We start from the raw sequence: 27430 nt of genomic DNA on the forward strand, positions 1-27430 counted from the left end.
AAACACCTTTAACACAATTTTCTTTGGAGAGGGTATAAAAATATTATTAAAAGTCAACCAAACACAGCCAGACCGGCAGTGACGGCAAAGCATAAAGAGAAAAGAAATGAAACGTCCATCTGTGTGCGTCCCTTTTCTTTGTAGAAGTTTCAACATTGGGGGGGTGGAAATGTTGAAGACAAACTTGTTTTCAAAGTGCAGCCTTACATGTGAACCCACAGTAACTCTGGGGAGGTCATTTGAAGCTGGTGTTGTTATGCACGAGCCCTCTGAGCTGTGCTGCTGTAAACAGTGCTGGGAGCAAAGCTGGGGTCTGTAGGGATCCACAGAGATGAGCCATTTTTCATCCCCACTGCTTTTATCTGCTGCATGGGAATAAATAAAGACTGAATTACTACCAAATCCAGCTTGCTACACACATAACAGTAACACACAAACGCAAAGTGCTTTCAGGGCGACTAACGTTTTTTTTTTTTTTAAACAAAGTTAATCAAAAGAAAAATACTAGGAGTTGATAAAGTATGGAGAGAAATTAGACTCAGTCGGATTTGTGCATGCGTAATTCTTGATTTGTGCGTAAATTAGGATTTGTGTTTGCATATTCTTGCTTTGTTCGTGCGTAAATTAGGATTTGTGCATAAATTTGGATTTGTGCGTGATTTATTACTCACATAATACGTTTTGTGTATAAGTTAAAAAAATATAAAATGAAAAAAATACAAAATGCAATTTACGTATGCACAAATTAAGATTACAACAGCTTGAAACTACTTACACACACACATCTTTAAAAAACACGCACGAATCCCTTGTTACGCACACACAAAGCCAAAGTTACGCACGGATCTACCGTGAGACTGTTTTCACGTCTCACAAATCCGTCCGTAAGTGCTGCGTTTAAATACCAGTGGAATGCTCGGTCATTAGAATTTTCCTATCAGCCTTCCCTTCTAAACGTATCCAGACAATGACTCAATCAAAACATGAAGACAGTAGATGTTAGTGTTGAACATAGAGGCTACTTACTTCGGGGCGCTGACCACCGAGATGGGCCGCCATTCTTCCCGTGACTCTCTTAGTCTGACTGCCTTTGATTTTTCCGGAAGAAAAAAACAGTGCCCCCTACTGGTCGTTCCTGTTACGCATTTTGTATCAATTCGGTGTCTCTGAGAATAATATACTTTTAACATATATATTAGCGTTTAAAAGTGAACGTCATATTCTCAGATAATAATTTTTATTTTCCTTTAAAGTTTTTTTAAGCCCTGCTACACCCACTGAAGGAAATACGTTTAGAAGGGAAGGCTGATAGGAAAATTCTAATGACCGAGCATTCCACTGGTATTTAAACGCAGCACTTACGGACGAAATTGTGAGACGTGAAAACAGTCTCACGGTAGATCCGTGCGTAACTTTGGCTTTGTGTGTGCGTAACAAGGGATTCGTGCGTGTTTTTAAAGATGTGTGTGTGTAAGTAGTTTCAAGCTGTTGTAATCTTAATTTGTGCATACGCAAATTGCATTTTGTATTTTTTTCATTTTATATTTTTTTAACTTATACACAAAACGTATTATGTGAGTAATAAATCACGCACAAATCCAAATTTATGCACAAATCCTAATTTACGCACGCACAAAGCAAGAATATGCATACACAAATCCTAATTTACGCACAAATCAAGAATTACGCACGCACAAATCCGACTGAGTCTAATTTCTCTCCATAATAAAGAGACTGAAATGAAATGAAGAAACCTTAACACTATGGACCGACTGACCTCTTGAGATAAACAAACCCACAACGGTTTCCATGGAAATTTCTTGACACAAATTGGGTTTGTGGGTGATGAGCTGTTTGTGTGGAGTCCAGGGCTGAGTGGGAGATGAGTCTGGCTGCAGAACTAGAACAAGGTCACAAAGTTGCTCAAACTCCACACAAAAGCTGACGCTGGCGAGATCAGGCGATCTGCCAGTCAGGCCACGAGGCGAGGTAAAGTTCAGTCTGAGGTCAGACGGTAGGATGCTCAAAGACGGTCAGACTACCTTGGAGCTGCATTTCAGACTGTAGGACCCAGACTATGTCTGAGTTTGGAACCAAACAAACAGTTTGTACTAAAAGTTCCAAAAGATTTTCTGTTGCACAATTGTTGCAACACAAAGTTACTATAGAAATGTTTTGTTAAGTTTTTTTCCTCAAGATAAGATGTTAAATAGGGCTGGGGATCTTTTTCACAACTTTTATCTCACTGTTAATCAAGTTTAACTCTTAAACACCAAAGCTTTAGCTCCATTGTTGACATTCTTTAGACGACCTATTCTCTAACTTTATGGAATAAATGTAATCTCAGAGGATTCTTAACTGGAGAAAAGCAGCTTTGCGCTGATGTGTCACACCTCACAGTAGTGAAGTGCTTACGCAATTGACAAAAATCAGACAATTTTGTTGTGTAAAAAAGTGGCTTTGCGTCGATATGCACAACTTTTCGTTAGTAACGTGCTACAGAATGGTACAGATCTCCGCATCAGGATCCGATCATTTAGGTCGTTAATGTAAACCGTCGAAGACTCACAGTATTAAAATAGCATATGTTGTAGGTGTCGTCAGCGACATCTGTGGTATCAAAAGGTTAAGGCTTCATGAAAGCAAGACAAGTTCATCAAAAAAATCACATCAAGTCAAGAACCCCTCCTTCAAAGGCAATCACTCAGGACGAAATATGGCTTTTTAAGACATTTGGGTTGTGGGCTTTTGGTCAAAAACTTCATAACCACAAATTAAAATACAACTTGGAACATTTTATTGTTCCAAGTTGTCATGTCATAGGGGGCTTTAAAAAAGTACTCTAATAGACATTGAAAATATCCCAAGATTAGACGGCCACTAGCAGAAGTGACCTCTATATGCAGATATCTTTCAGAACACTATTAGTAGACCTCTAATGTAGCAACAAAACTGTTGTCTGAGATGTCCAGTGGACACCTGCCATATATTTATATTAATTATCTGATAGATATTGCCCAATGGGTATCTGTATATGTTATATGTTATGGTGTACCAGTAATGTTTGAGGAAGCTTCATCTTACAAAATAAAAGCCTCACCTACAGTGTGTGCTTCTGAAAGCTTCCCTACAGAGGAAGTGGAGAAAAAAAACTTCAAGATGAAGGGAAGGATGTGGAAAAATGACACCCATTCACATTTGAGCAGGGAAAGAAGAAATCGTGTAGGATAGAACAGGTGAGCACTACAGAAATTTGACCTAACCAGAGCCTGTGGGCAGACGAGGCCAGCTGTGATTACATGTTAGGCTCTGAGAGACCGCTGACTAAAAACCCTGAGAGAACTCCGTACATTCACAGCCAATAAAAGTCCGTCAGTGTGAGAAAAAACCTGCGACCGCTGGAGAGACGACAACTGAGGAGTCTGAGCGGGGGACAGAGCCGGGGGACAGACGCCCCCGCGTTAGTCCGATAAATTCAATTGATATGAAATCGGCTCCTGCTGGGCCATACAGAAAGCTTTTTCCACACAAGCTTGCATTCATTAAATATTTAACAACTAATTTGAATTTTGCAATTAAAAAACCATTAGGAGCAAAAGAACTTCAGGCTACTTCTACAGACTACACTGATAAACAATAATTGTAAATATATGTTTAAAGAAAAGGCACAAACCCTAATTCTAGCTCAATTTAAGTTATTTTTCATCTGAGCAGGCTTTTACTATGAATAAGTCAGGGCGTCTTCATGTGCACAACTCCTTCTCAACAATACTCTGTGACCTATGACCCACAAACTTTCAGTCCTATTTTTGGAACCTTTCCAACCATTTGAATTGGCACAAAACCTACAAACAGGAACAGAAAGGGGTCAATTTTGTCTTAAACTGAGGTAATCAACTGTTTTTGGCAGTTTGGTATAGATGCTGTGCTGTAAATGACCTACACACTTATCAACAGAACATACTATAGCTACATTTAGTCCAAACAGTCCAAAGTGGACTAGAAAAATAACGCCCTTGTGGCAGCAGGTTGCAGTGGCACAGGTCTTTCTAGGTTTTTAAATATGTCTGTGAATGATAAACCGGACTGAGTGAGTGTGACATCACCAATAGAAAATGGTTTACTTCCAAATCCAACAAAAGGAAGTCAATGCAGTCGCCATGTTTTCGCAACACCAACACCGCCATGTTGGACTCTGTAGACGTAGCCAGAAAGCAGGGATTGGTCCGAGTTGGTCTGAGTCAGCATTCTATGGCAACCACTCTCACCAATCAAGACTGAGCTTATTGGAAGGACACATCCATAGCACTTGAAAGCAGGCTCTCTTTCAAATGTTTGAAAATGTGAAAAACAATTATGATTATTAAGAGCATGTTAGAAAAAGGTATCAGAGCAAAAATTGTTATTCTGACAGATAGAATGACTGAGTAAAAACTGTTTTATTTCTCAACAGAGGTCTATGGGATTTTGGCTTCTTGGATCCAGCGTCCTGACGATGGAGGAGTCACTCATTCCAGTTGTAATATACAGTCAATGGTCTCCATGCAAAGTTTTTTAGTGGTTTTTAATGGTTATAGATTTTAACAGCATCTGTCATAACAAGTAACAATGACAGAAGGTGAAAAGCTTGCATTCGGGATTAAATGACTGACAGCCACAAAAACTTATAGTGACTCTAAAATAATAGGAGAAAGCGTGCAAGCATTTCAAGATCTGCAAGGAAAAAAAGAATGTTCCTCTTTTCTCTGAGACAACATGAACCAGAGCAGACAAAGATCCACACATGCACTCTTCCATTTTTCCACCTCATTCTCCGTCTGTGTAACTTTTGTTATTATTGACTTATTTATCCCGTCCATCACGGCCCTGCTTTTGCCCCCGCTTCCTCCTCCTTTCTGCATGATACCTTTCATCCCATTACAAGCTGCACCGCTCGAGATGTCGACTCGAGTGTGTCTGCTGAGCTGTGAAGTATAGGAACGTAATCATGTGACCCCCCTCCCGCCTCAAATCCTCATCTCTGCTTCCACACCTGACAGAAAACAAAACCTTCTAACCTTCAGAAAACGTCTCAACAGCATTCAGATTTCAGTGCTGTGAGCCTGCAGCTCCCCTCCTTCGGACGCAAATACTTGGTGGAGCTGGTTATTAAAATAATCATGCATTTTGTAGTACAAACACCAAATTTGTACCTTATGATCCTCTTTTTCAGAAAAGCACTTAAGCCAGGAGAAAATCCAAATATATAATATGCATATAATAGTATTGTGTAGGTACCAATCAAGTTTAAATACAGCATTTTGTGCATGAACAGCCCATATATATGTTGAGACTGGGGCAAGTAGTCATTAAATATTTTCCTAACAATTGAGTGTATGGCTTTAAAAATGGCTTCTATTATGGATTTTTACTGCGGCTAACCCCTTCTGAAGGAGGGGATTTTAAAACACTTCCATGCCAAATTTGGTGCTTGTACCACAAAGTGATTAATGATAAATGTTCATTTAGTATGACAGCTGAACATTCACAATATAATGCTATGTACTGTAAATGATTTATTGAAAAATACATTTTAAAGGAGCATAAGGTTTGCTTGTGAGTTTTCAGTGGATTAATTCTGTGTTGTGCTTACAGGACAAAGAAGTTCAGCCGCATAGGAAGAGATTATGTAGAAGAAATGTGTTGAACTTGGATGGAATGACCTAAATAACCATTTTAATCACATTTATTAGTTTAAAATCTTAAAAGTACATTTTTGAATTATTAGTTCTGTCTCACACCCTCATCAGATTGCCTAAGAAAAGCATGGAATTGCACTGATCCTCGCCCATGCTGTGGGAGTCAACTGTTCCTGCTCTTCTTTTTTCTTTGTGATGATTTCTCCAAAAGATCACAAGCTTCCCTTTTACCTCTGTGATCCATGATGATGGAAAGAGCTCTTCATCTTCACACACTCCCAATATCTCTCAAACTTTTAAAGACTAAACTCTTTCTCAGCTTAAAAGAAATGCTGAATCTTTTTGGTGTAACCCTTGGCATTTCATGCTGCTGTGACACATATCCTTCCACAGCAATAAATCCTGTTGCTTCTGACTCTGCTTTCCTTGTTCTGAGGCACACTTGCAAGTCACTTTCCATTGATGCCTCTGACAAGCGTCCGTCAAGCAGCAAATTTCAGGAACGTCTAAACAGAGGATGCAAAATTACCACACAAATGGCATTTGGTGTGAATGCAGCATTACAGGAGTTTTTGCTCGTTAATGTGAGCCTGAGCAGACTGCTTCATGCAATGGAAACTGTGACTGAGAAGGCTTGTTTTTACACTACAATCGTTTTTTAAAGGGTAAGACGGTGCTTCATTAGTTACTACAGGATTTCTTATGCTGTGAAAACAAACCTTCACACCACCATGCTAGAAGTTTAAGCACTAGTTTTGGTCACCCTCATGTGTGGGATGTCGAGGAACTTCAGATCAACACAATATCTTTCATTTTTCCCCTTTGTTATTGGCTTTGACTGAACACTGTTGAGCTGAACAGAACGGTTGCTTTGGAAACAAGCAATGTGCGACATGTGACTAAAATTGCCGCAATAGGCTACAGAGGGTCTAAATAAAAACCCATGATGCCGTGGAAGCGTGGCGTTACTGTGGTGTAGAAAATGAAGCCCACCTTTAGCTGAAGTGGATGCTGACAAAACTCATTATCTGTGCGAGGCAGACACACCACCAGCTTCCTGAGAATTGACTTGGACACTTGGCTTTATGCACTCAGCTTCAGTCAATAAGTCTGTCGGTACGAAACAATGTGTCTGCTTGTAACATCATCACCGCTCGCCTGTGTCATCTTTAACAAAGTATATCAAAGCGACCAGCTGAGGGAACAAGAGCGCACAAAATATTATTGTTTTCATCTGCGTTCTCTCATCAACAAACAACAAGACAGACTAATGAGAACGTTTTCGGACTACCACAGCTACTTTGCACCCTACCACAGTATCTAAAAGTGTTTTAAGTAAGATGTTAAAGTTTTTATCATTTGTCTTTATAAATAAATAAAAAATTCTCAACACTTGAGGTTTTCACAGTTGCTGACATACTGGTGCCGTTTTTTTGACTGTCTACAAACTAAAAAAGTGGTTTTAGCCTTGAAAGCATTTTTTCTTAGGAGCCTTTATGAACACTTCATCTTAGCCAAGAAATGTGTTTACTTATTATAATGTACAATTTCACTAAGTATACTTGTGTAAGATTGTTTTTAGTATTTTAGAATCTTCTGAACAGAGGCATCTGAAGCATTTTAGTTTAAACCTCAATGAAACACCCATCCAGAGGAAAACACTGATAAATCTGGATTAACAGATGAACTTGTCACTGCTTCAGTTAGTTTCAAAGTAAGAGGAGAAGGCAGGGCACTTGTGCAGCAATTATTTAGCTTGTTCCCATGTATATTTAAGCAGAAGCTGGGTCAGCCGCTTCCCCAGCCGCCCCGACACTCGAGTGTGGGTGAGGGCAGTAAAGACGAGGCGCAACTCCAGCAGACAGCAGGTGTGCTGCACAGACAAATGTCTGCACTGTTTATTCAAGATTTTATTTATTCTTTTGCCTCTATGCATGTATCATCGGCAAAGAATAGCTCAGAAAATGTCTGTGAAATACACAAATGTTTTTATTTTCCTCTGTCGAAATGTTTTAGTGAATTTGTCACTGAAGTCCACAAACAAAAAAGAAATATTGTTCATGTTTTCATTGGAAGCAGAAGACTAACGTTTGGTTTAAAGTTATGAGAGGTCAAAATTGCATAATGTAAACAAAGTTCTGGTTTAAACTCTGCTGAAGATTGGAGGTCTCCCAAAGTCTGTCATTTGACAGCAAGTCAACTTGTCAGTGATTGCATCAACTAAGCAGCGAAGAGGATGTGGAAGTTGAAGGAGGAAGTCTATCAGAAGATTTTTTTGGTGGAGTTTAAAGTTAGAAATCATGGCTTTGGTTATTTAAATGTTGGATATCTCTCAGGTTTTTGCTAAAAGGAAAAAAAAAGACTAACATGCAAAACACCAGTTAATTCCCTACAGTCATGTTAAACATTTATGGGTTTGTCCCCGTTTGTATCAGATGCATGACTCCAGTAGGCCCAAAACATTTAGGGGCATTAGTCACTTCTTGAAAGCTTTTTTTTTTTTCATTATCAATCTTCAAACTGGGTATATGGTAATTGGGAGGATTTAATATTTAAAGACCCAATCTGAGGAAAATTTTGTTTTTGGTGGACATTAATAAAAAAATATAAGTCTAAAATAGCATTTCTGAGTTTTTCTTTATCTTATTATGAAACAGGACCAGATGAAAAATATGATATTTGTTGCATGGATAACACAAAGGACAGGCTATTCAATGCCACTGGCAGCTTAATCTATTTACATACTGTCAGCGTTCAATGATGTTCCTTTGTCTTCATTTTTAGCATTAACTCTGACCACAAGAAAATGACCCGAGTCGAGTTTGTGCATTGTATTATTACCCAATGAATTTGATCAAACCACCCAAAAAATATGATTATTTTAGATCAAGTGAAGCCAAAATACTTGTTGGCTCTTTAAAATGTCGATCTGTCACGATGCACGAGTGATATACGTAACTGATAAGTGGCTCTTGCGTTCATCATTCAGTTTGAGCTTTTCAATATTTTTGATTGGTTTGACAGTTATGCAGTTTACTCATATTTTACATTGTTTTTACACAATTAGTATGTCAATCTTAAACAATTGTGCGGGATTTTTGCAGGAGATATACACAATTTTGTAGCCTTCCATGACCGTTCCACATACGTCTAGTGGACTTTTTACGCATGTTCCACTGTAAACTTTTGTATTATGTATCACATTAAGATAAAATAATTGAAATGATTGATGCATGAATCATTAATGAATTTCCTAAAAGCAGTGCAACAATCACGCACGGTTCATGTTCTAGGTTAATTTATGTGATCTTTGAGTTGTTTATTCATATTTCTTCCGTGGTTTATTATATACATGGTTTATTCGTAAAACATCTGTAAAAGTTTCACATAAAAACCAGAATTTTTCTCACTTTTTCTACATTTATTCACGTATGAAAATTTTTCATCTGCGCAATCAACGCAAACTGTACGTGGTTGTGTGACACCGCCTTAAATTCAGTTCTAGTTTATCTTTCAGACATTTTGGTCATTAAGAAAGTGTTTTTATCTTTTCCTACATTATCAAAGTAACTACATCCCAAATTCTTATAGTATCGTGTGCAAGTCCTACTGTATGCTACCTTTTTTGTTTGTTTTGATTTGTTGGTGACATGCCAGAAAAAAAAAAGCTTGCAGTTAGTTTGTAATTTTACTATTTCTTCTAAACAGTGTGCAGAAGCTGTCTCTCGCTGTGTGACGAGTGAAAGAGTAAAAGCAAACTCTCATCTACGGAAAAGTAAACACAAACAAGCAGACGATCCCGTATTTATCCTTCAGAATCGGGTTGTGTTGTGTTGTGCTCTCCTTTCCTGCCACAGACAGCCTGTGTTTGAAGACACGTTGCCAGAAATAAAGCAGCGCTGCACTTTCATGTGAAGCCCTGTTTTCCCCTTCTAGCAGACTCGTTTCCCCCGCCCCAAAAAAACAAAGGCTAATGATATGCTAATGTGGTGTGTAGCTGTGAAGTTTTCCTTTTCTGAAGTGAAGAAAAAACGGTTCTCTGAAGGAGCTGCGGTCTAGGCAAACCCTGACAAAGAGGGTCACTCCGGCTCCGTCTGAAACACAAGAGTTCATTTGCTGTGCGTGTGCTGCGCTCGCACAAACACACACACACACACACACACCACCTGGCACTTTTGGGTGTTTAACAGACTAAACTCGTAAAACTGAAGTGTGTCAGAGAAACAAGGAAGGAGCGAGCACGCCCTCGTCCATCAGTGTAGAGGTAAACACCATCTGGACACTCACAAGCTTCTTTTCCAACACAACAACAGTAACAACGCAGGTGTTCAGGACCAGACAAACATGACGGAGTAAAAGGTGTTCACTTCTTGGAGCCAGTGGTCATTTCCTGTTTGGAAAGCGAGGGGGGAGGGGGTCACTCAGTCCAGTTCTGATATACAGTCAATGGAACAAATAGACTTAAAGCCTAATCCTTCTGTCAGATCATTCTCACATAAAATCCACTTCAATTTTATGAAAAGCAGTCGGTGTAAGGAGCAAATAGTTATTGCTAAAATTGTAGTTTTTCATGAAAGTTAAACTGTATTAAATTCTTTTACCTGCTGAACTATTCAATTCAAAAGCATTAATGTTCATTTGGCTGAGATTTATGCCTTTAAGGTTCCACAAACTGCTTTGGTTTTCAACCAGTACAAAGCAGTAAGACAGTCTGCAAGGAATGTAGACAGTCACATCTTCAGTTAAACCAGGAGATGTAGAGAGGAAAAAACCCAAACAAGGAAAACTTCAGAAGCACAAAAAATGTCTCTGCTTAAAGTGTCTTTGGTCTCTTAAGGGAACATCTACAAATTTAGTCAATAACACTTTAGACACATATTTTAGATGACTGCATCAAATAAACTAGACTGGAAAATAAACAAGTTGAAACTGCTTCGGACAGATTAGATTACAGTTCCAGTCCATCATCCTACGATCTACTTTCAAAGTGTTCCCTGTGCTCTTTGAATTCTGATTAGGCAAGGCAAGGCAAGTTTATTTGTATAGCACAATTCATACACAAAGTAATTCAAGGTGCTTCACAAAACAGAAAAATGCATTAAAATCACAATACATCATAGAAATAATCAACATAAAATTTACTTTAAAAGAAAAGAAAAAAAAATTTGAAAACTGATTTAAAAATAAAGGAAGGAAAGGAAAGAAAAGTGCAGATAGGACCTCTCAGTCATATACACGGCTAAACAGAAATGTTTTAAGTCTAGATTTGAACATGAACACAGAAGAGGCCTGTCTTACGACTTCAGGGAGGCTGTTCCAGATTTTAGCTGCAGAATATTGAAACGCTGATTCCCCTTGTTTAGTTCTGACTCTGGGAATCAACAGGAGGCCGGCCCCTGAGGTCCTCAGAGTACGAGATGGTTCATATGGCACTAACATGTCAGAGATGTACTTTGGTGCTCGGCCATGGAGAGACTTGTACACAAGCAGAGCTGCTTTGAAGTCTATTCTTTCAGGTACAGGGAGCCAGTGCAGAGACCTGAGCACAGGACTAATGTGATCATACTTCCTGGTTCTGGTCAGGACTCGAGCAGCAGCATTCTGGATGTACTGAAGCTGTTTTACAGCTCGTTTGGAGAGGCCGGTGAGCAGGCCGTTACAGTAGTCTAACCTACTGGAGACAAATGCATGGATAAGTATCTCCAGGTCTGGCTTTGACACTATGTTTTTGATTTTGGCAATGTTTTTCAGATGATAAAATGCCGCTGATGTTACTGACTTGATATGGCTGTTAAAGTTCAGGTCAGAGTCCATGATTACCCCTAGATTTCTGACTTGATTTGAGGGTTTAAGAGACAGAGAATGAAGGTAGCTGCTGAGACTTTCTCTTTGTTTCTGTGGGCCAAAAATAATAACTTCGGTCTTGTTTGAGTTTAGCTGGAGAAAGTTGTTCTGCATCCACGCACTGATCTGTTGGAGGCAGTGGCTGAGTGAATCCACCGGCCCATATTCACCTGTTGTCAGTGACACATAGATCTGAGTATCATCTGCATAGTTGTGATAAGATATGTTATTACTGCGTATTAACTGCCCTAGTGGCAGCATGTAGAGGTTGAACAGAAGGGGTCCCAGGATCGATCCCTGGGGCACACCACAAGTCAAGGCCATGTAGTCTGAGACACAACTCCCAATTTCAACAAAATATTTCCTGTCTTCTAGATAAGACTTGAGCCAACTTAGGGCAGATCCAGAGATGCCAACCCAGTCTTGGAGTCTGTGCAAAAGGATCCCATGATCAACAGTATCAAAGGCAGCGCTCAGGTCTAGCAGGATTAAGACAGTGACTTTGCCATCATCAGTGTTCAGGCGGATGTCGTTGGTTACCTTGATAAGAGCAGTTTCTGTGCTATGATGGGTTCTAAAACCTGACTGGAAAACATCAAATGAATTGTTTAATAAGAGAAAATCAGTGAGCTGTTGGTAGACAACTTTTTCAAGGACTTTTCCTAAAAATGGCAGATTAGAGATAGGTCTGTAATTATTCAGTACAGTGGGATCAAGACTGTTTTTCTTCAGGAGAGGTTTAATGACTGCAGTTTTTAATGCCTCTGGAAATATTCCAGATTGAAGAGACATGTTAACTATTTGAGTAATTGATGGCAACACACTGTTCAGGACAGACTTTAGAAATCTAGTGGGTAACACATCAAGGCAGCATGTAGACGAGCTCAGACGGGTGATGGTCTCTTGGACAATTTGGTCAGTGACAGGTACAAAGTCAGTCAGCTTAGAGTGAGTAGGTGGCCGTTCGATAGTTATATGTGTTGTGGAGTTGATGGCTTTTTTAATGCCCTGAACCTTGTCATTAAAAAATACAGCAAACTCATTACATTTAGGTGTGCAAACCAGTTCTATTGGTAGCTGGGTTGGAGGGTTAGTTAATCTGTTTACTGTTGTGAACAGGACACGAGAGTTGTTGCTGCAACTTCCAATGATTTCAGAGAAGTACCTTTCCCTTGTTCTGCATAAGATCTGGTTGTAAGCGTACAACTCCCCCTTATACATTTCATAATGAACCTGGAGTTTTGACTTGCGCCACTTTCGCTCAGCTCTGCGGCACTGTTGTTTCTGTGCCCTGACTAGATCATCGTTCCTCCAGGGAGCTTTCTGTCTATGTTTTCTCAATTTAACCTTCATAGGGGCAATGGCATCCAGAACATTCAAGATGCTAGAAGTAACAGAATTCAGCATTTCATCAACATTGGCACCAGAGGCGTTTTCAGGGTTTATCATTTCTACAAACTGTGCCCTAGTGCTCTCATTTATTTGTCTCCTTTGGACAACTGCAGGGCCAGGCGGTGGATTGGGAGCAACAGACAGGTAAAACAATAAAAGACAGGTAAAAAAATACACAGAAATGATCAGAGAGGGCGACATCAACCACATTGACATTGTAAATATTAACCCCCTTTGTGATGAGCAGGTCCAGAGTGTGCCCTCTGCTGTGGGTGGGGCAACTTACATGCTGAATTAGATCAAAGGTTTCAAGGACAGCATTGAGCTCTTTTGCATTTCTGTCATTGAAATTATCAACATGAACATTAAAATCACCTGTAATGACTAGACCATCAAAGTCTGTGCACACAACTGAGAGCATTTCAGTGAAATCATCAATGAAACTTTGGCTGTGCTGAGGAGGTTTGTACATGACTATGCAGAGTAAGGGAGGAGTTTGTTTTAACTCAATCTTAAAGGACACATACTCAAATGATGAAAACACACCAAATGATAGTCTGCGGGTTGCAATATTATCTCTAAACAGTGCAGAAACGCCTCCACCCTTTTTATTTTCTCGTATTATGTCGCTTTTAGCCAAAATCATAATACCTGTGCTATTTCCTAGAACATAGTTTCTGCAGAGCAGCAACAGTTCATCAGAAATTCACCTCTGAGTTGTGGGCGGGACTGTTGGCGCGGAGTAACCCTGCCCCCTTCCCCATCATCTATCTACACACTCTCCCGCTAGTTTTCACACCTCCAATCTACCATTACTGGTGCTACATTGGAGCTTTCCAGCCGTACAGTTTTGAATCACATGCCAACTCAGACGAGGAAAACAGAGACGTACATGAATCTAGAGTTTACAAGCGGTTGCATCAGAATGGAGCAGAGCGGGGAGCTTATGCTTTGCCATAGTACATCACACTTAAAAGCTTTTTCAAACTGTATTTTTGTCTGATTCTTATTTAAAACTATTTGAATCAAGAAAAACTCCTAAATTCAATTATAGGCTTAATTTTCTTTATATCCGTCTTCCATCATCAGAAAAATGCCAAAAAGAGCATTTTATAAACACCAAAAAGGCAATTTTCATCGCAGGGATCATTAAGTTAAGGTGTTGTTTTACATCTAAATCTCCAGAGATGTTTGATAATTCAGTTCTATGTATATCCCTCAATTAGTGGATTAAGAATATCCAATAAAAAAAAAAAAAAACTCAACATAAAGAGCTTGTGTCACTGTGCAGTTGAATTTAAAGGTGTTTCTGTGGAAAACCTGTGACAACCATGAAAAATGAGGCTGAAGGGGCTCAGGTGTTCCTTCTAAATCCTAATGCGACTCAATCTAAACCACAAGATGGAGCCTCAAACCCTGTTTATATAAAAACTCGGACAGCCGTGACCCCGACTCTGCGATGAAACATGATGAAGGGTGACATGCAGCTGGGAGGAAGGAGTCTGCCCAGGAAAAAGAAAGAAAAAACATTCAGAAAGTCACCCCTGAGGAACATAATAATCTTTGATTATTTGCTCAACTACAATAACTGAAGATCAGATTTTCCACATTCAAAATAAGGCTTCAGTTATTCTGCTTTGACCAATCCCACCCACAGAAAACGGCGATGGAAAAGCTAATTATGCGGTTATTTAAACAGAGTAGATTAAATCAGGAACACTATTCGTTTTAGCTCAAGGGCTTTACATCAAAAGCCAACAGATGGAGCTCCAAAACGAACTGAGCACAGATGAGTAATATGTGTCCTCTGTATGAGTTACAGGCTGCTCTCCACCGGTTTAAATCTGCTCCTGGTTTATGAGGGTTTACAGGCCGTGAACACAAAGAGCATGAAAACGTAAGTGATCAACACTGAGGGTGACACAGACCTGTTGGTACACAATGTTCTTGGCTGAGATGGCAAAGGAGGAGAAAACAAAAGGTTGTCATTCGAAAAAGCACTTTAATCTCTGCTGCCATCTGCTGGCAGCTCATAGCTACAGCTTTAAATACTGAAATGACCTCCTCTGATGAAAATTGTGGTTGTTTTTGGTGTTTTTAACATGCTCTTGTGGCATTTTTCTGGTGATAGAGGACATATATAAAGAAAATTAAGCTTCGAGTGGAATTTTTGGGCATTTCTTTCTTCGAAATCGTTGTGAATCAGGAACCGATTACAAAAAATGCTGTTGGGGAAAAAAAAATCCTATTTGTTAAGTCGAAAATACACTGGGCAGGCCACAAGCTCCCTGCTGTGCTCCATTCTGATGCATCCATAACGCAGTTGGGCTAAAACAGCATAATTATAATTAAAAGACCACTGGAAACGTCGCATTTTGCGACCAAAATTTGTGAGTGTGCGACTGAATTTTATCAAGTCAGTAACATGAGTGCCATTTTACCATCTGAAAAACATTGCCAAAATCAAAAACATAGTGTCAAAGCCAGACCTGGAGATACTTATTCATGCATTTGTCTCCAGTAGGTTAGACTACTGTAACGGCCTGCTCACCGGCCTCTCCAAACGAGCTGTAAAACAGCTTCAGTACATCCAGAATGCTGCTGCTCGAGTCCTGACCAGAACCAGGAAGTATGATCACATTAGTCCTGTGCTCAGGTCACTGCACTGGCTCCCTGTACCTCAAAGAATAGACTTCAAAGCAGCTCTGCTTGTGTACAAGTCTCTCCATGGCCGAGCACCAAAGTACATCTCTGACATGTTAGTGCCATATGAACCATCTCGTACTTTGAGGACCTCAGGGGCCGGCCTCCTGTTGATTCCCAGAGTCAAAACTAAACAAGGGGAATCAGCGTTTCAATATTCTGCAGCTAAAATCTGGAACAGCCTCCCTGAAGTCGTAAGACAGGCCTCTTCTGTGTTCATGTTCAAATCTAGACTTAAAACATTTCTGTTTAGCCGTGTATATGACTGAAAGGTCCTATCTGGTCCTATCTACACTTTTCTTTCCTTTCCTTCCTTTATTCTTAAATCAATTTTCAAATTTTTTCTTTTCTTTTAAAGTAAATTTTACGTTGATTATTTCTATGATGTATTGTGATTTTAATGCATTTTTCTGTTTTGTGAAGCACCTTGAATTACTTTGTGTACGAATTGTGCTATACAAATAAACTTGCCTTGCCTTGCCTTTTACATCCAGTCGCACACGTGCTACCAGTCAATTTGCCTCCCCCACCCTCCGTATTTTTTATACATTAAACATGGAAGGGGCACGTCAATGATCAATGAAATAATCAATGAGACGCGAGCGCACACGCACGCAAACACACAAACTCGCATACATACTCATGAAACGCGAGCACACACTCGCGTGATGCCTCTCTGTGAGGCGGCCACTGCGTGTGAGAAGAATAGGGAAAGCCTAAATGCGTGGAGGGGGCGGGGCCTAGAGATAATCGAGCGCGCGTTGGAAGGAAACGGAGACAAAAATCATCACAACCTGATATGTGCTTCTGAGCTATGAATAAGCGAACTTTTTATTCGTTCTTCCGACTTGCAGCTAGTGTACCAGTGCCAGAGTGTACAGCAGGGGGTCTCAAACTCGCGAAGCAAACCACGGCTCTCATGCGCGGCTGTCACTGCAGCACATCGCTCCTGCGGGAGATGGTCAGCTGAGGAGCATAAATGTCCCACACCTAAATGCGTGACAGCTAACGGGGCTCTAGCATTAAACACGTGCGAGCAACAACACGATTTTGTTTTAGTCACATTTAAAACACGTGGGGAAAATGCAACGATAGACGTGTTTGAGATGAACCAGCGCGGCGCCTGGATAGTTGGGGTGACCGGGGGGGGATGAAGGCGAAGCTAAAGCGAGACTTAAGGAGAACAGGAAGTTGTTGTCCTTAAAATTCAATTTAGTTTTAATATGCCTCTTCCCCTTAGTATGATCTGTGATTTGTGATATTATATCTTTTATAATTATTTTAATGTTCTGTAATGGATGTAGCTTATTTTTAATCAGTTGGCATATTAATTTATTTTAATTGATCACTGAACTACAAAAAAACCATCAGGACACATGTCCCATAATGCATTGTTTTGTAGTTTGTAGGGCAGCTTTCAGTCAGTGAAGTACTAAATTTCCAGCTGTGTTCGCGTAGGTTGGCGCCTTGCTGCTCCCACCCCTTTCTCCTGATATTTTTGTGATGATTGACAGGTGATGTTGGAGCAAAAACAAAAATATATGTCTCACACCAGGTGATCTGCACAGCGTTGCGTCCATCTGGGTGATCTCAAACACGCTTATTGTGCATCTTGGCTGCACCTATTTGGTGTAGCCAACATGTATTTCCATCCCCTAATGTTTACATACATTTAAGTATTGTTTGAAACTGTGAAATGACCGAAAGGTTACTACAATAATCACTTTGTTATTAAAAACATTTTTTAAATTCTAAATAAATGGTATTTTGTTTACTATTTGTACTGTCATGACAGCGATGGTGCTGTCGGTTTACCTTGTTGTTGCATCTTCAAAAGTGCAGAATAAAATGTGACAATGAATTTGGAACAGCACATTTTAATTTCTGCATCTATTATTAAAGTATTTATTAGTAATACAGTGGAAATTAGTAGATTTGGTTAGAATGTTGATTTACGGTATGCGCCCCTAAATTTTCTGGTTGTGCCCCTAAAATTTTCAGTTGGGGGCCACTGTGCTCCTAGTGAAAAAAGTTAGTCTGGAGCCCTGGGGACTTTAAGAGGTAGGAATATGACAAAATATATGAAGCATGATAAAACAGCATTGTGTGCATAAATATGTGTCGTTGTAAAGGGGTTAAAAAGACACAACATCTATTTTCAAGTGAGTTTTTTTAAAGATGCTTGTAAAAAATTAAAAAGTAATCTTTTATCTTTCATAATCATGACTGCTATCTATGAAAATTACTTTGCAATTTACTCAAACTGAAAAAAACAAAAGTGAGACTGTTGTCCCACTACTGAGGTGAGAGTTCTTTTTTATGGAAATATTTTGATGTTTGGTTTAAATTGAATAACACTGAGTTTCCTACATCTGTCATTCACAATAAAAAAAAAACATATCTATTTTTTTCCATACATATCTCTGGAGGTCATTCTCCAAAAATTAAAACAGAATATTTGTAACAAATGCATCTGAAATCAAATTTTAAAGCAAAATAATTTTATCGAAAGCAAGTTGATGCCAAATCAGCTCAATGCAAAAGATGAATAAATAGAAGCAAATCATTTCTATTTAAGGTCCAACAAAAACTGAAAGAGCTTTCTTTGCAAAGACAATCATGCCCTGTTTACTGTGACCATCGTCAAGCCTTCAGTCTCATCCGGTAATCCTTTCACTGACCAGCAGGGGTCTTCCATGATATAAGTTCTGCAGGCATTTTGGTTGAGTGTGAATGGATCTAAAACAGCCTGAGTCATCTTTGGCGGGGTGTTTCCCTTCACTCTGCAGAGCTTCAGTCCAACAGACACAACATCTAACCCATATGGCCCTCTGTGCTCCTGCAGAGGTTCAATAACTCATCCACGACTCAAACCGTCAGAGTTTCACATTGTAGCTGCATGTATGTTAACTTTAGAGCACGGACAGAATGAGCACTGAACTGTGTTTTTTGTGTTTACTGACCAGGCCAGTGAGCGATGGAGCAGACTGTCCCAGAGCCTGGCCCCTCATCCGGATCAGGTTGTTGACATCTGCAGACGTCCCGGCCATGCCAGCTCCGATCCCTCCAGAGAGCCCCTGACCGGCCAGCTGGCTCACGCCGGCGTGCAGACTGCAGGACAGCGGGAGCAGCTGCTTACCTGGAAAGACAAATAACTAACAGTTCAGATGAACTGTACACATCAGACTTCACCTACAACTCCCACCACTGTCACCTGCAGAAGTTCTCAGATGACAGTGCAGGAGTACAGGGGGGTCATGTCTGCCTTTGTTGGCTGGTGTGAAAATAACCACCTGCTGCTAAACACCAGCAAGAAGAAGGAGCTGGTCCTGGACTTTAGGAGGTCCTCTACACTCACTCACCGGGGAACATCCAGGGTTTAGACATTGAGGTTGTGGACACTTTTAAATACCTGGGTGTTCACCTGAACAACAGACTGGACTGGACCAATAATACGGATGCTCTGTACAGGAGGGGCCAGAGTCGCCTTCACCTGCTGAGGAGACTGAGGTCGTTTGGCGTGTGCAGACAGCTGCTGAGGACCTTTTACAACACTGTGGTGGCCTCAGTGGTCCTTTATGGAGTGGTGCGCTGGGCGGGGGGCAGTACAGACAGAGACATGAGGAGGCTTAACTGGTTAAGAAAGCCGGTTCTGTCCTGGGCTGCACACCAGAGTCCATGGAGGAGGTGGCGGTCATCATGGATAACCCCTCCCACCCCCTGCACCAAACTGTAGAGGCGCTGACCAGCTCCTTCATCACAAGACTGTTACACCCACAGTGCAAGAAGGAGCTTCTGCGGGTCATTCCTCCCCACAGCCATCAGACTGTACAACACCGTGTTGCAGTGACACACGACAGTACCACGGGTGTTTTTCATTCACTCATTTATTTAGTTACTTTTGTTGTAGTTGTTGTTGTTTTTCAAATGTTCTTGTTCCTAAACGGTTGTTTGATTGGTGTGTACTTTTTTACTTATTTATTTTTGGATATATAAAAAAATGGTATCTCATGTTTGCAGTGGATTCACACGCCACTTTCATAGCTGTATTTATTTATAATAAGAATGTCATTTTTTATGTCCTTTTTTTGCTGTTATTTACGAATGTTGTTTTCGCTGCCACAGATAAGTGAATTTCCCCATCGTGGGATAAATAAAGTCATCTAATCTAATCTAATCTACTCTAAACCCCCCCGGCCATGTTCATGGGAGCTGCTCCTGCTGCAGGTGCAACCAATGCAGCGGCAAAGCAGGAATTTTAACTGCAAAAATATCGAGTCACATGAATTGGAAAACATTTAGTGAAACACAATCATTCCCCTTTTTTCCTGGACGTTGTATCAATCTGTTGTTCCAAACTGGAACATTCGCAACAGAAGGGATTTTTTTTTAACACCAGTTAAGTCTGCTTTCATTTAACCAAAATGAAATATTTTTTGTCAAAAACCAAAAACTTAAACAGAGGTAAAAATTCACGGGTCGGTACCGGTCATGGCCATGCTGCTGCGTCGGGCCCGGCTCTCATCCTGGCTCAGCTGCCGGTGCAGTTTGGATTTTGTTGCCGCCGTTGCCGCTGGCGACAAGTCTGGGTTACTTAGCTTTCTGAACAACAGAGGAGGAGGAGTCGCGAACTCCTTCTGCGGAAAGAAGATGGACAGAAATGATCGGGTGTTAACATCTGAATTTAAAGTTTTGTTTTTCAGCTTTTATTTAGGTCAAGAAACATTTAAAGATTTGTAGCGATGCCACAAATCATATCAGTTGTGTCAGAAGTTTCTGTCCAGATGGAGTACAAACGAAATATATGATTAACAGCAACATGACAAACCAGGAAATGACTTAACAACAGAAAAATACACAAAACAGTCCTGCTAATAGGACAAATAAAGGAAAGTCTAACACACAAGAGCCTCACAAAGGAACTGAGAAAAGGTGCAAAACACAAAACCAATCGTTTTCTACCACAAACCTTCAACAACCCACAAACGCACACAGGCGAGTAGAAACATTCTGTGGATCTGATAGAACATTACACCTGCTTTCCACACAGGGCAGGAGATTTGACACAATGTCGCTTCATCATTAACTTTAAGCCGCTGCGGCAGACATCTGCTGAGCTGCTGGTCTATCCAGGTACCGCCAACACACACACACACACACAAGAACACACACTCGTAGCCTCTTTGAGCGACCTGCAAGGAGGCGCTTTCAGAAGCATCTGGATGCCCCACACTGACACACAAAACACACACACTGTTCCCAGATGGCTGCATGAATGAACCAGTAAAAGCTTCCGTTTGCCTTTACCCATAAGCCATCTGTTCACCTCAAACCTGGAAGACACAGACAAACAGCAACAAACGCACAACCGTTAACAAGCTGCGGTAAAGCCGAGCCGCAGCGTCACATTAGTAAACCTCCATAGCGACATTTGACACTAATGGACCTTTGTGGAACATTCCAGCAGCTGTGGCTCCAGAGGCTAAATGAGCATTTCTTTTTATGATAGACCAGATTGTTCTTCCAATTCTTCTTTCTTACTGCGCATTTGAGCGAAAATGTCCCTTCTGCCAGATGCCCCCCACAAAAGAGATTTTAAAAAAAAGAATCACCAAAATGTGCACACTTACTACCCGGTATAAATGAATTTTTGACATATTGAGGGACTCCCCCCAAAAAATGATGACATGCCATCAGGTTGAGTCTACAACTACATACAAGGTTTCATTAACCTTTGACCTCAAGAAGAGGCCACTGTCTTGAATTTCTGAAAGAAAGAAAAAAAAAATCACATTTAAACACATTTACACATTTAAACTCCTCCTGTTGGTTTGAATCTATTGCTTCATAACTCCTCAGGCATCATTGGGAGAAATGTGTTTGTTTTTCAAAGTTTGCAGATTTTGAACAGCGTTTGCGAGGCGAGTGGGGATTCCCAGTGCTTTTTAGCGGCTCAGATAAAAACGAGTGAAGCACTGCAGCTTCACAGCAGCTAATGCACTTAGCATAAACCAAAATGCTATCGGCAAAGTTCTGCAGAACCTCCAAGCAAGGGATTTTAGTTCAGCAGCCTGATCGATCAAACTGATGTGTACAGCGCTCTGAAACATCCTCGCAATCAGCGTTAGTTTACATCCGCGTGAGAAAGCGTGGCGGGGCAGACATGTAAACAAAGCATCTTTGTCACATTAAAGGAACTTTCCTTCACCCCGTCATGCTGCCTCATCATCACATTTTATTATTCCTGGAAAGAATCAGTATTTTGGAAAAACCTTTCAGGAACCCTTCCTGAACCGTTTAAAAGTTCTGGAGAAGCTACATTAATCAATATCGAAAATAAACAGCACTTTATTAACTTAATCATACTTTTAGAACCTTATTGGTTAAGGGACATTCATTCCATTTTGTTTTCATTTACTGAAATATATTTTGTGGTGGAAATCAGACAATGTTGACTGTTCCCTTTCTATATTTTAAGTTAAACGAAAAGCTCTACAAATTTGCCTGGGTTAAAGCAACTTATATATCAGATACAGTTGCAGTGCTTTACATTGTGTTCATTACTCTTTAATAAACTGAATTTGACATTTTTATTACAATGAAAGACGTACTGAAATTCAGGTAGAGTTTTTTCTAAGTCATTTTTTTTTTTTTTAAAAGAGAAAAAATGTGTTCCTGTACAATATCGGGATATGTATCGTATTGTGGGGCGTGTATCAGGATACATATCGTATCTGCAGACTCTTGCGATACATTTTCTAGTTTTAGCTTTATCCTAAACTACTGATTAAAAAAATAATCTATTCTCTCAACTCCCTCAACATTTTCAGACGCCTTAACAAGCAAAACAAATGAACTTCCCCTGAATGTCAACTACCACCTTTTTGTTTTATTGTACATCAGCTAAACCACAGTTAAGACTGGAATCAGTTCTTCCTGTTCCTTTTTATTATTACAACATTTATGATTGTGTGTCTGTACTGAAACAAATAAAGTACAAATCATTGTCATGTAAATGACAGTAAATTCAGGCATCACCTGAAGACATTTCAATGGTTGCTATTTGCAGGTCAACCAGCAGGTGGCAGAGTGAGTGCAGTGCACTGAATCAGAGCCACTGCTGGACTCTCACTGATGTATGCTTCTTGCAGAGGCTGATGGTGAAATGCAGTGACAGGGACATTTACGAAGAGGTCAGAATGTGTTTCTGCAGGTTGTGATGTATGACTGCAAATACACAACTACACCTGCAGCTCTACAAAAGTATAGAGAGACACGTCACAAATGTAAACACTTTACTTCACAAATGAAGTCAGCCTGTAGAAACACTATGTTGTGACGCTAAGTTTAAATGTTTTCCATGGACTTTTTGGTTAAAAAATATATATTTAAGGCAGTAGAGGAAGTTCTTTTGTAAAGTATTACTATTTTTAAAGTTTCCTAAGAAAAATAAGAGACCAGCTAATCAGAATGGAGGCCTCTATAAGTACAAATTCTCCAGCGTTAAAGGAAGTCAAGACACCCATGTTTTAGAAAATAATGCTTAAAAACAGTGGAGGGCGAGCCATTACAGGACATCTTAAAATTGAATGTACACCAAATACAAAAATGCAATGAAAAATGTTTACAACAAATAACAAGCAAATGGGAAATATTTGACAGACAAATTATTGTGTTATTAATATAACTATAGTAATAAAATCCTGCAGCTGATTCAGCAAAGTACCTTTTTAAAGTCCACATCCACAATTTACATCAAATGTGCTTTAGTTTATTTCTCTTTTTTTTTTTTTTTTTTTTTTAACTTGTTCTGTCCAACAGCTGAGCAAACAGATTAGAGCTGAAGGCTTTTTGTGTTGGACAGGTTTTACTATCACAAAAAGAGGTTATATAGCTTCAAGAAACTAGAGTGTAGATTTGTATAAACCCCTTTTTGTCGTATTATTTTTTATTTATTATTTACATTTAGTGTGTGTGGGGAGGGAGAGGGGAAGAATGTGAGGGGAGGGTGGAAGAGAGTAAAAGGAAGAAAGGTGAAAAGGTGGGGGATACAAGCACTGATTTGACTAAGTTATTAATTTAAGCTGTAACAATTATACCAGATCTGCTGGAAAGACGAATGTTACATCAAAGGTGAAAATCTGACACTAAGATGAGCGGAAAAAAATCTGTCGATCAATACACTGTAGGTAAGGAGGAGGGATGAAGCAGACAGGGAGTGTGGCAGTGTGCACGTGGGGGTGGAGATACATGCATGCTGCCGACGTGAACCGTGTGTTCATAAAGGGAGCCAGAACCTACCCAGCCAGACCAGCCAGACCAGGAAAGGGGAGGAGAGCCCCCCAGGCCAGAAGCCCCCCCAGCATCCGGACCCAGGCAGCCCGGGAGGGGAGGAGGAGGGGACCGCCCACCCCACCAGCCAGGCACAGAGAGGGCCCCCCTACAGGGGCCCCCCCAATGCCCAGAGGCACAAGCGAACCCAGTGTCCGGCCCCCAGGCCACAAGACAGGAGCGCTTAGCCGTACCAGGCGGCAGCCATGGGGGCCACCGGGCGCCGGACACCGAGACAAAGGCCAGGGACGAAGCCAGGGCCCCCGGAACCCATGAGCCAGCCACCACCAGACCGGCGCCCCGTCCCCGCAAGCCAGCCCAGGCACGCGACCTTAGCAACCCAGGGATCGGCACGCACCCACAGCCACAGCCACCCCCCTAAAACCCTACGCACTACAACCCCCCCCCCCCCCCCCGCCATAATATCTGCCCCCCCCCTCCCCAACCCTCTCAGTGCCCTCCCCTCTCTGTGATGGGGAGGGAAAGCCCCAGAGGGACCCAGCGAGCCAGCCCCCAGGTCGGTCCTACCCATGCACTCACACACACATACTCACAATCATCTGGTTACCCTCCCTACCCCCGCCGCCACGCAGTAACCCCCCCCCCAGCCGGCCGACCCCCAGCGCCGCATGCCCGACCCTTCCCGCAGCCGACAGGATACCCATAAGCCCGGCCGCCCTGAGAGGACCAGGCGGGTGAAGACCGCCCCCCCCCCCCCCCCGACCCCACCCATGTATGGAGGTGTGGGAGTGCTGTGTGTGTGCTGCAGGTAAAATAGGAGGTCACCAGTGTGGGGGGCTCCACCGCTGCCAAGCCGCAAAGCCCCCCACTCCGGAGTCCCTCTGTGAGTGGTGTGTATTTGCTGTGTGTGTGCTGCTAGCATGCAGTGTGTGTGTCTACAGAGGAAGTTAAAATTGTGGGGGGGGCCAGCGAAAGGTGAGCACGGATGTTTCACCGTGCCCCCCTCCACCAGACCCTCTCCACAAGGCCCTAGATGAATCAGAGTGTCTAATATGCAAGTAAAAAGCGGGGAGGAGGGCGGGTGCCAACGAGAACCCAGAGAGTAAGTGCTTTAGTTTATTTCTCTTTTAAACTACGATCTCCTTTTTGCTGCTCTTCACTCTCAGAGACTGGGGCTGTTATGTTACAGAAGCTTCTGAGGGCTGTCTCCATCACTAAGGTGACAGTCTAAGGATTTTCCCTCTGCTAAATGAAAGCCTCCTCATCACTCCTCTTCCTCACTCCCTCCTCATGTCGTCTTGAAGTGGAGTCATGGCACCCACCTCTACAATTCAACTTCAAGACAATGTCACCTGGATAAATAAAACAAACTCCAGACACTGACAGAGTTCAGGGGCAGCCGGTTCACATTAAATGCTGGTTTAATGATACCACATTTTCTGCTGTTCTCCAGGTTCTGACTCTTCTTCAGCAGCGAAGTACTGAACTTTAGATAAAAGCCGCTCACAATTTCTCGTGACATTCAACAAGTTGGCTGGAAGACAGCTACTATGTGATCCTGTGCTGAGCAAAGAGTGCAGCTCCACATGGAGCACAGAAGCTGCTTCTTCTCTTCCCTTCATTTTACTAGAGGAGTGTTAGGCTCACAAGAGAGAGACTTTTCCCTCTAAAACAACCGTTATGCATAAATAACCAGCTGTACTGACGGCTTCCACAGCAGCAGAACTTTAGAAAATGACATGGTGCAAACTGACTTATTTTATGTGACATGTTGCTTACATGACTTGTCTTTATTTACATTTCGTGTCAACATCTTCTTTTTCACCCCCCCCCCCCCCCCAACCAATCAGATCCCTCATAAAAGTATGTGGTCTAGAACCCAAAGACCCAATGAGAAGGACGTTAAGCCAAGTTTTTAAACCCTATCCATTCGTCTCGTCTCACTTCCTCCTCCGCCTCATAGCTTCCCTTTAGACCTCCGCTGTTTGTGTTTTGTCATGTTGCTGGAGAGTTCCTACACTGTGCTGCCTCCCTGTAATCAGTCAGATGTGTCAGACTACTTCCAGCACCGCAGAGGTACGTGACCCAAATGCAGAATCACTGTCAAAACGGGGGGTTCATCAGCAGCCGGTGCAGTGTGATGAAGGGCTAAAAATTCTGCAAATGCAGAGATGCAGTGGACACAGAGCACTGCAGCTCAGCCGCTTTCTCTATGAGAGACGGTGAGGTGATAAAACTGCTCTCCTACTGGCCTAATTGTATTACTCTGTAAAGCCCACGCAGCAAAACAGAGCCAAACATCAATCTTCTGAATCATTTATCTGGCGCCAAACGATGCAAAACCGTCCAAAACGTGATTTCTGATTCCTGATTTCAGTCTTTTAAAAAAAACAAAATAAATCAATAATGGGAATTCTTTTTGTCGATAGATTTTGAGCTTTAATTCCTCCAGTCAGAAACCTGCCTCCGAAAAATGCCACTTGTTAGAAACACGCTAAAAAAAAAAAACGATTTTCTTCAACTTTTAAGAGACAACCTAATCCAAAGACGCATGGTTGTTTTGGAGCCATCATGATTTGCGAAACCACCATCTTAACTGCAGTCTCAGTCAATATTGACTGAACAAAAGGCAAACTTAAGCTAACTGGTCTGTAAGTATTTGCACCTGTGTATAAGTATCAAACAGACACATTGACAAACACTGTATTGTTGACTTTTAGAACTAAAGCCATGACTTTATCCAAACATTAAAAAAGAACCAGGACAAAAAATGAACACCAATGTCTATATTTGCTTAGCTAAACTATACATCAATTTCAAGTATATACTTTATTCAAATAAATATGTTTTATTTTTCTTTGTTTCTGTGTGTTTATGAGAAGAAGAAAGGCAGCAGCCGTGTGAAGAAAAAAGCTACTTCGATCTAGAGCAGTCAGCAACATGGCATGATTTATATAAATACAAGGAGAAGATAGAACTTTAACTGATCCCACAAAAGGGAAACTGCAGCTTTTTTAAATCATGACACATTCATTAATCAATAAGCCATATCGTAATGGATCATTTTTGGGTCATTTCACACAGCCTTATCTAGCGCTGGGTTCAAGGTTAAAGCCTGGTTGCATAAAATCAAACTGTCAATATACCATCCTGATAAAAGAAGCTTTGCGCGTGTGTGTGTGTGTGCGTGCGTGTAGGTGTGTGTGTAGGTGTGGGGTGTTGTGTGTATGTGTGCGTGTGTTTGTGAGTTTGCAGCTTCACAGTGCTTCCGGAGTTTATCCTGTCACGGGAACTCCAACTATTGCATCAGAGCACAAATCACATGTGGGTGAGCAGGATTACATTGCAACATGTAATCCTGGTTACATGGTGGGATGCTGGCTGTACCGGTGCTTGGGTGTGTTTTTGTGTGAATATACTGTATTTTTGTTCATCTGCGTTGATGTGTTCCATGTGTCCTGGCAATGAAAGGTGATCAGGCAAGAAAAAGGTGCAATGAACCATGGCAGGGAGGAATTACA

The 27430-nt window shown here is 41.2% G+C and overlaps 1 protein-coding gene across 5 annotated transcripts in view; it reads right to left on the reverse strand.

The window, feature by feature from the left end:
* mast2 (microtubule associated serine/threonine kinase 2) overlaps window positions 1-27430 on the reverse strand; it is a 191537-nt gene that overhangs the window by 120007 nt on the left and 44100 nt on the right. For all 5 annotated transcript variants that reach the window (XM_023954410.1, XM_023954409.1, XM_023954408.1 and 2 more), the window contains exons 2-3: window positions 20104-20254; window positions 18581-18756 (exon numbers count right to left, since the gene is read on the reverse strand). In XM_023954410.1, coding sequence (XP_023810178.1) covers window positions 18581-18756; window positions 20104-20254 — 327 coding nt within the window. The remainder of the gene's footprint in view (window positions 1-18580; window positions 18757-20103; window positions 20255-27430) is intronic.

The sequence above is a fragment of the Oryzias latipes genome, chromosome 4 (assembly GCF_002234675.1).
Source record: "Oryzias latipes chromosome 4, ASM223467v1".
NCBI classification, from domain to species: domain Eukaryota; kingdom Metazoa; phylum Chordata; class Actinopteri; order Beloniformes; family Adrianichthyidae; genus Oryzias; species Oryzias latipes.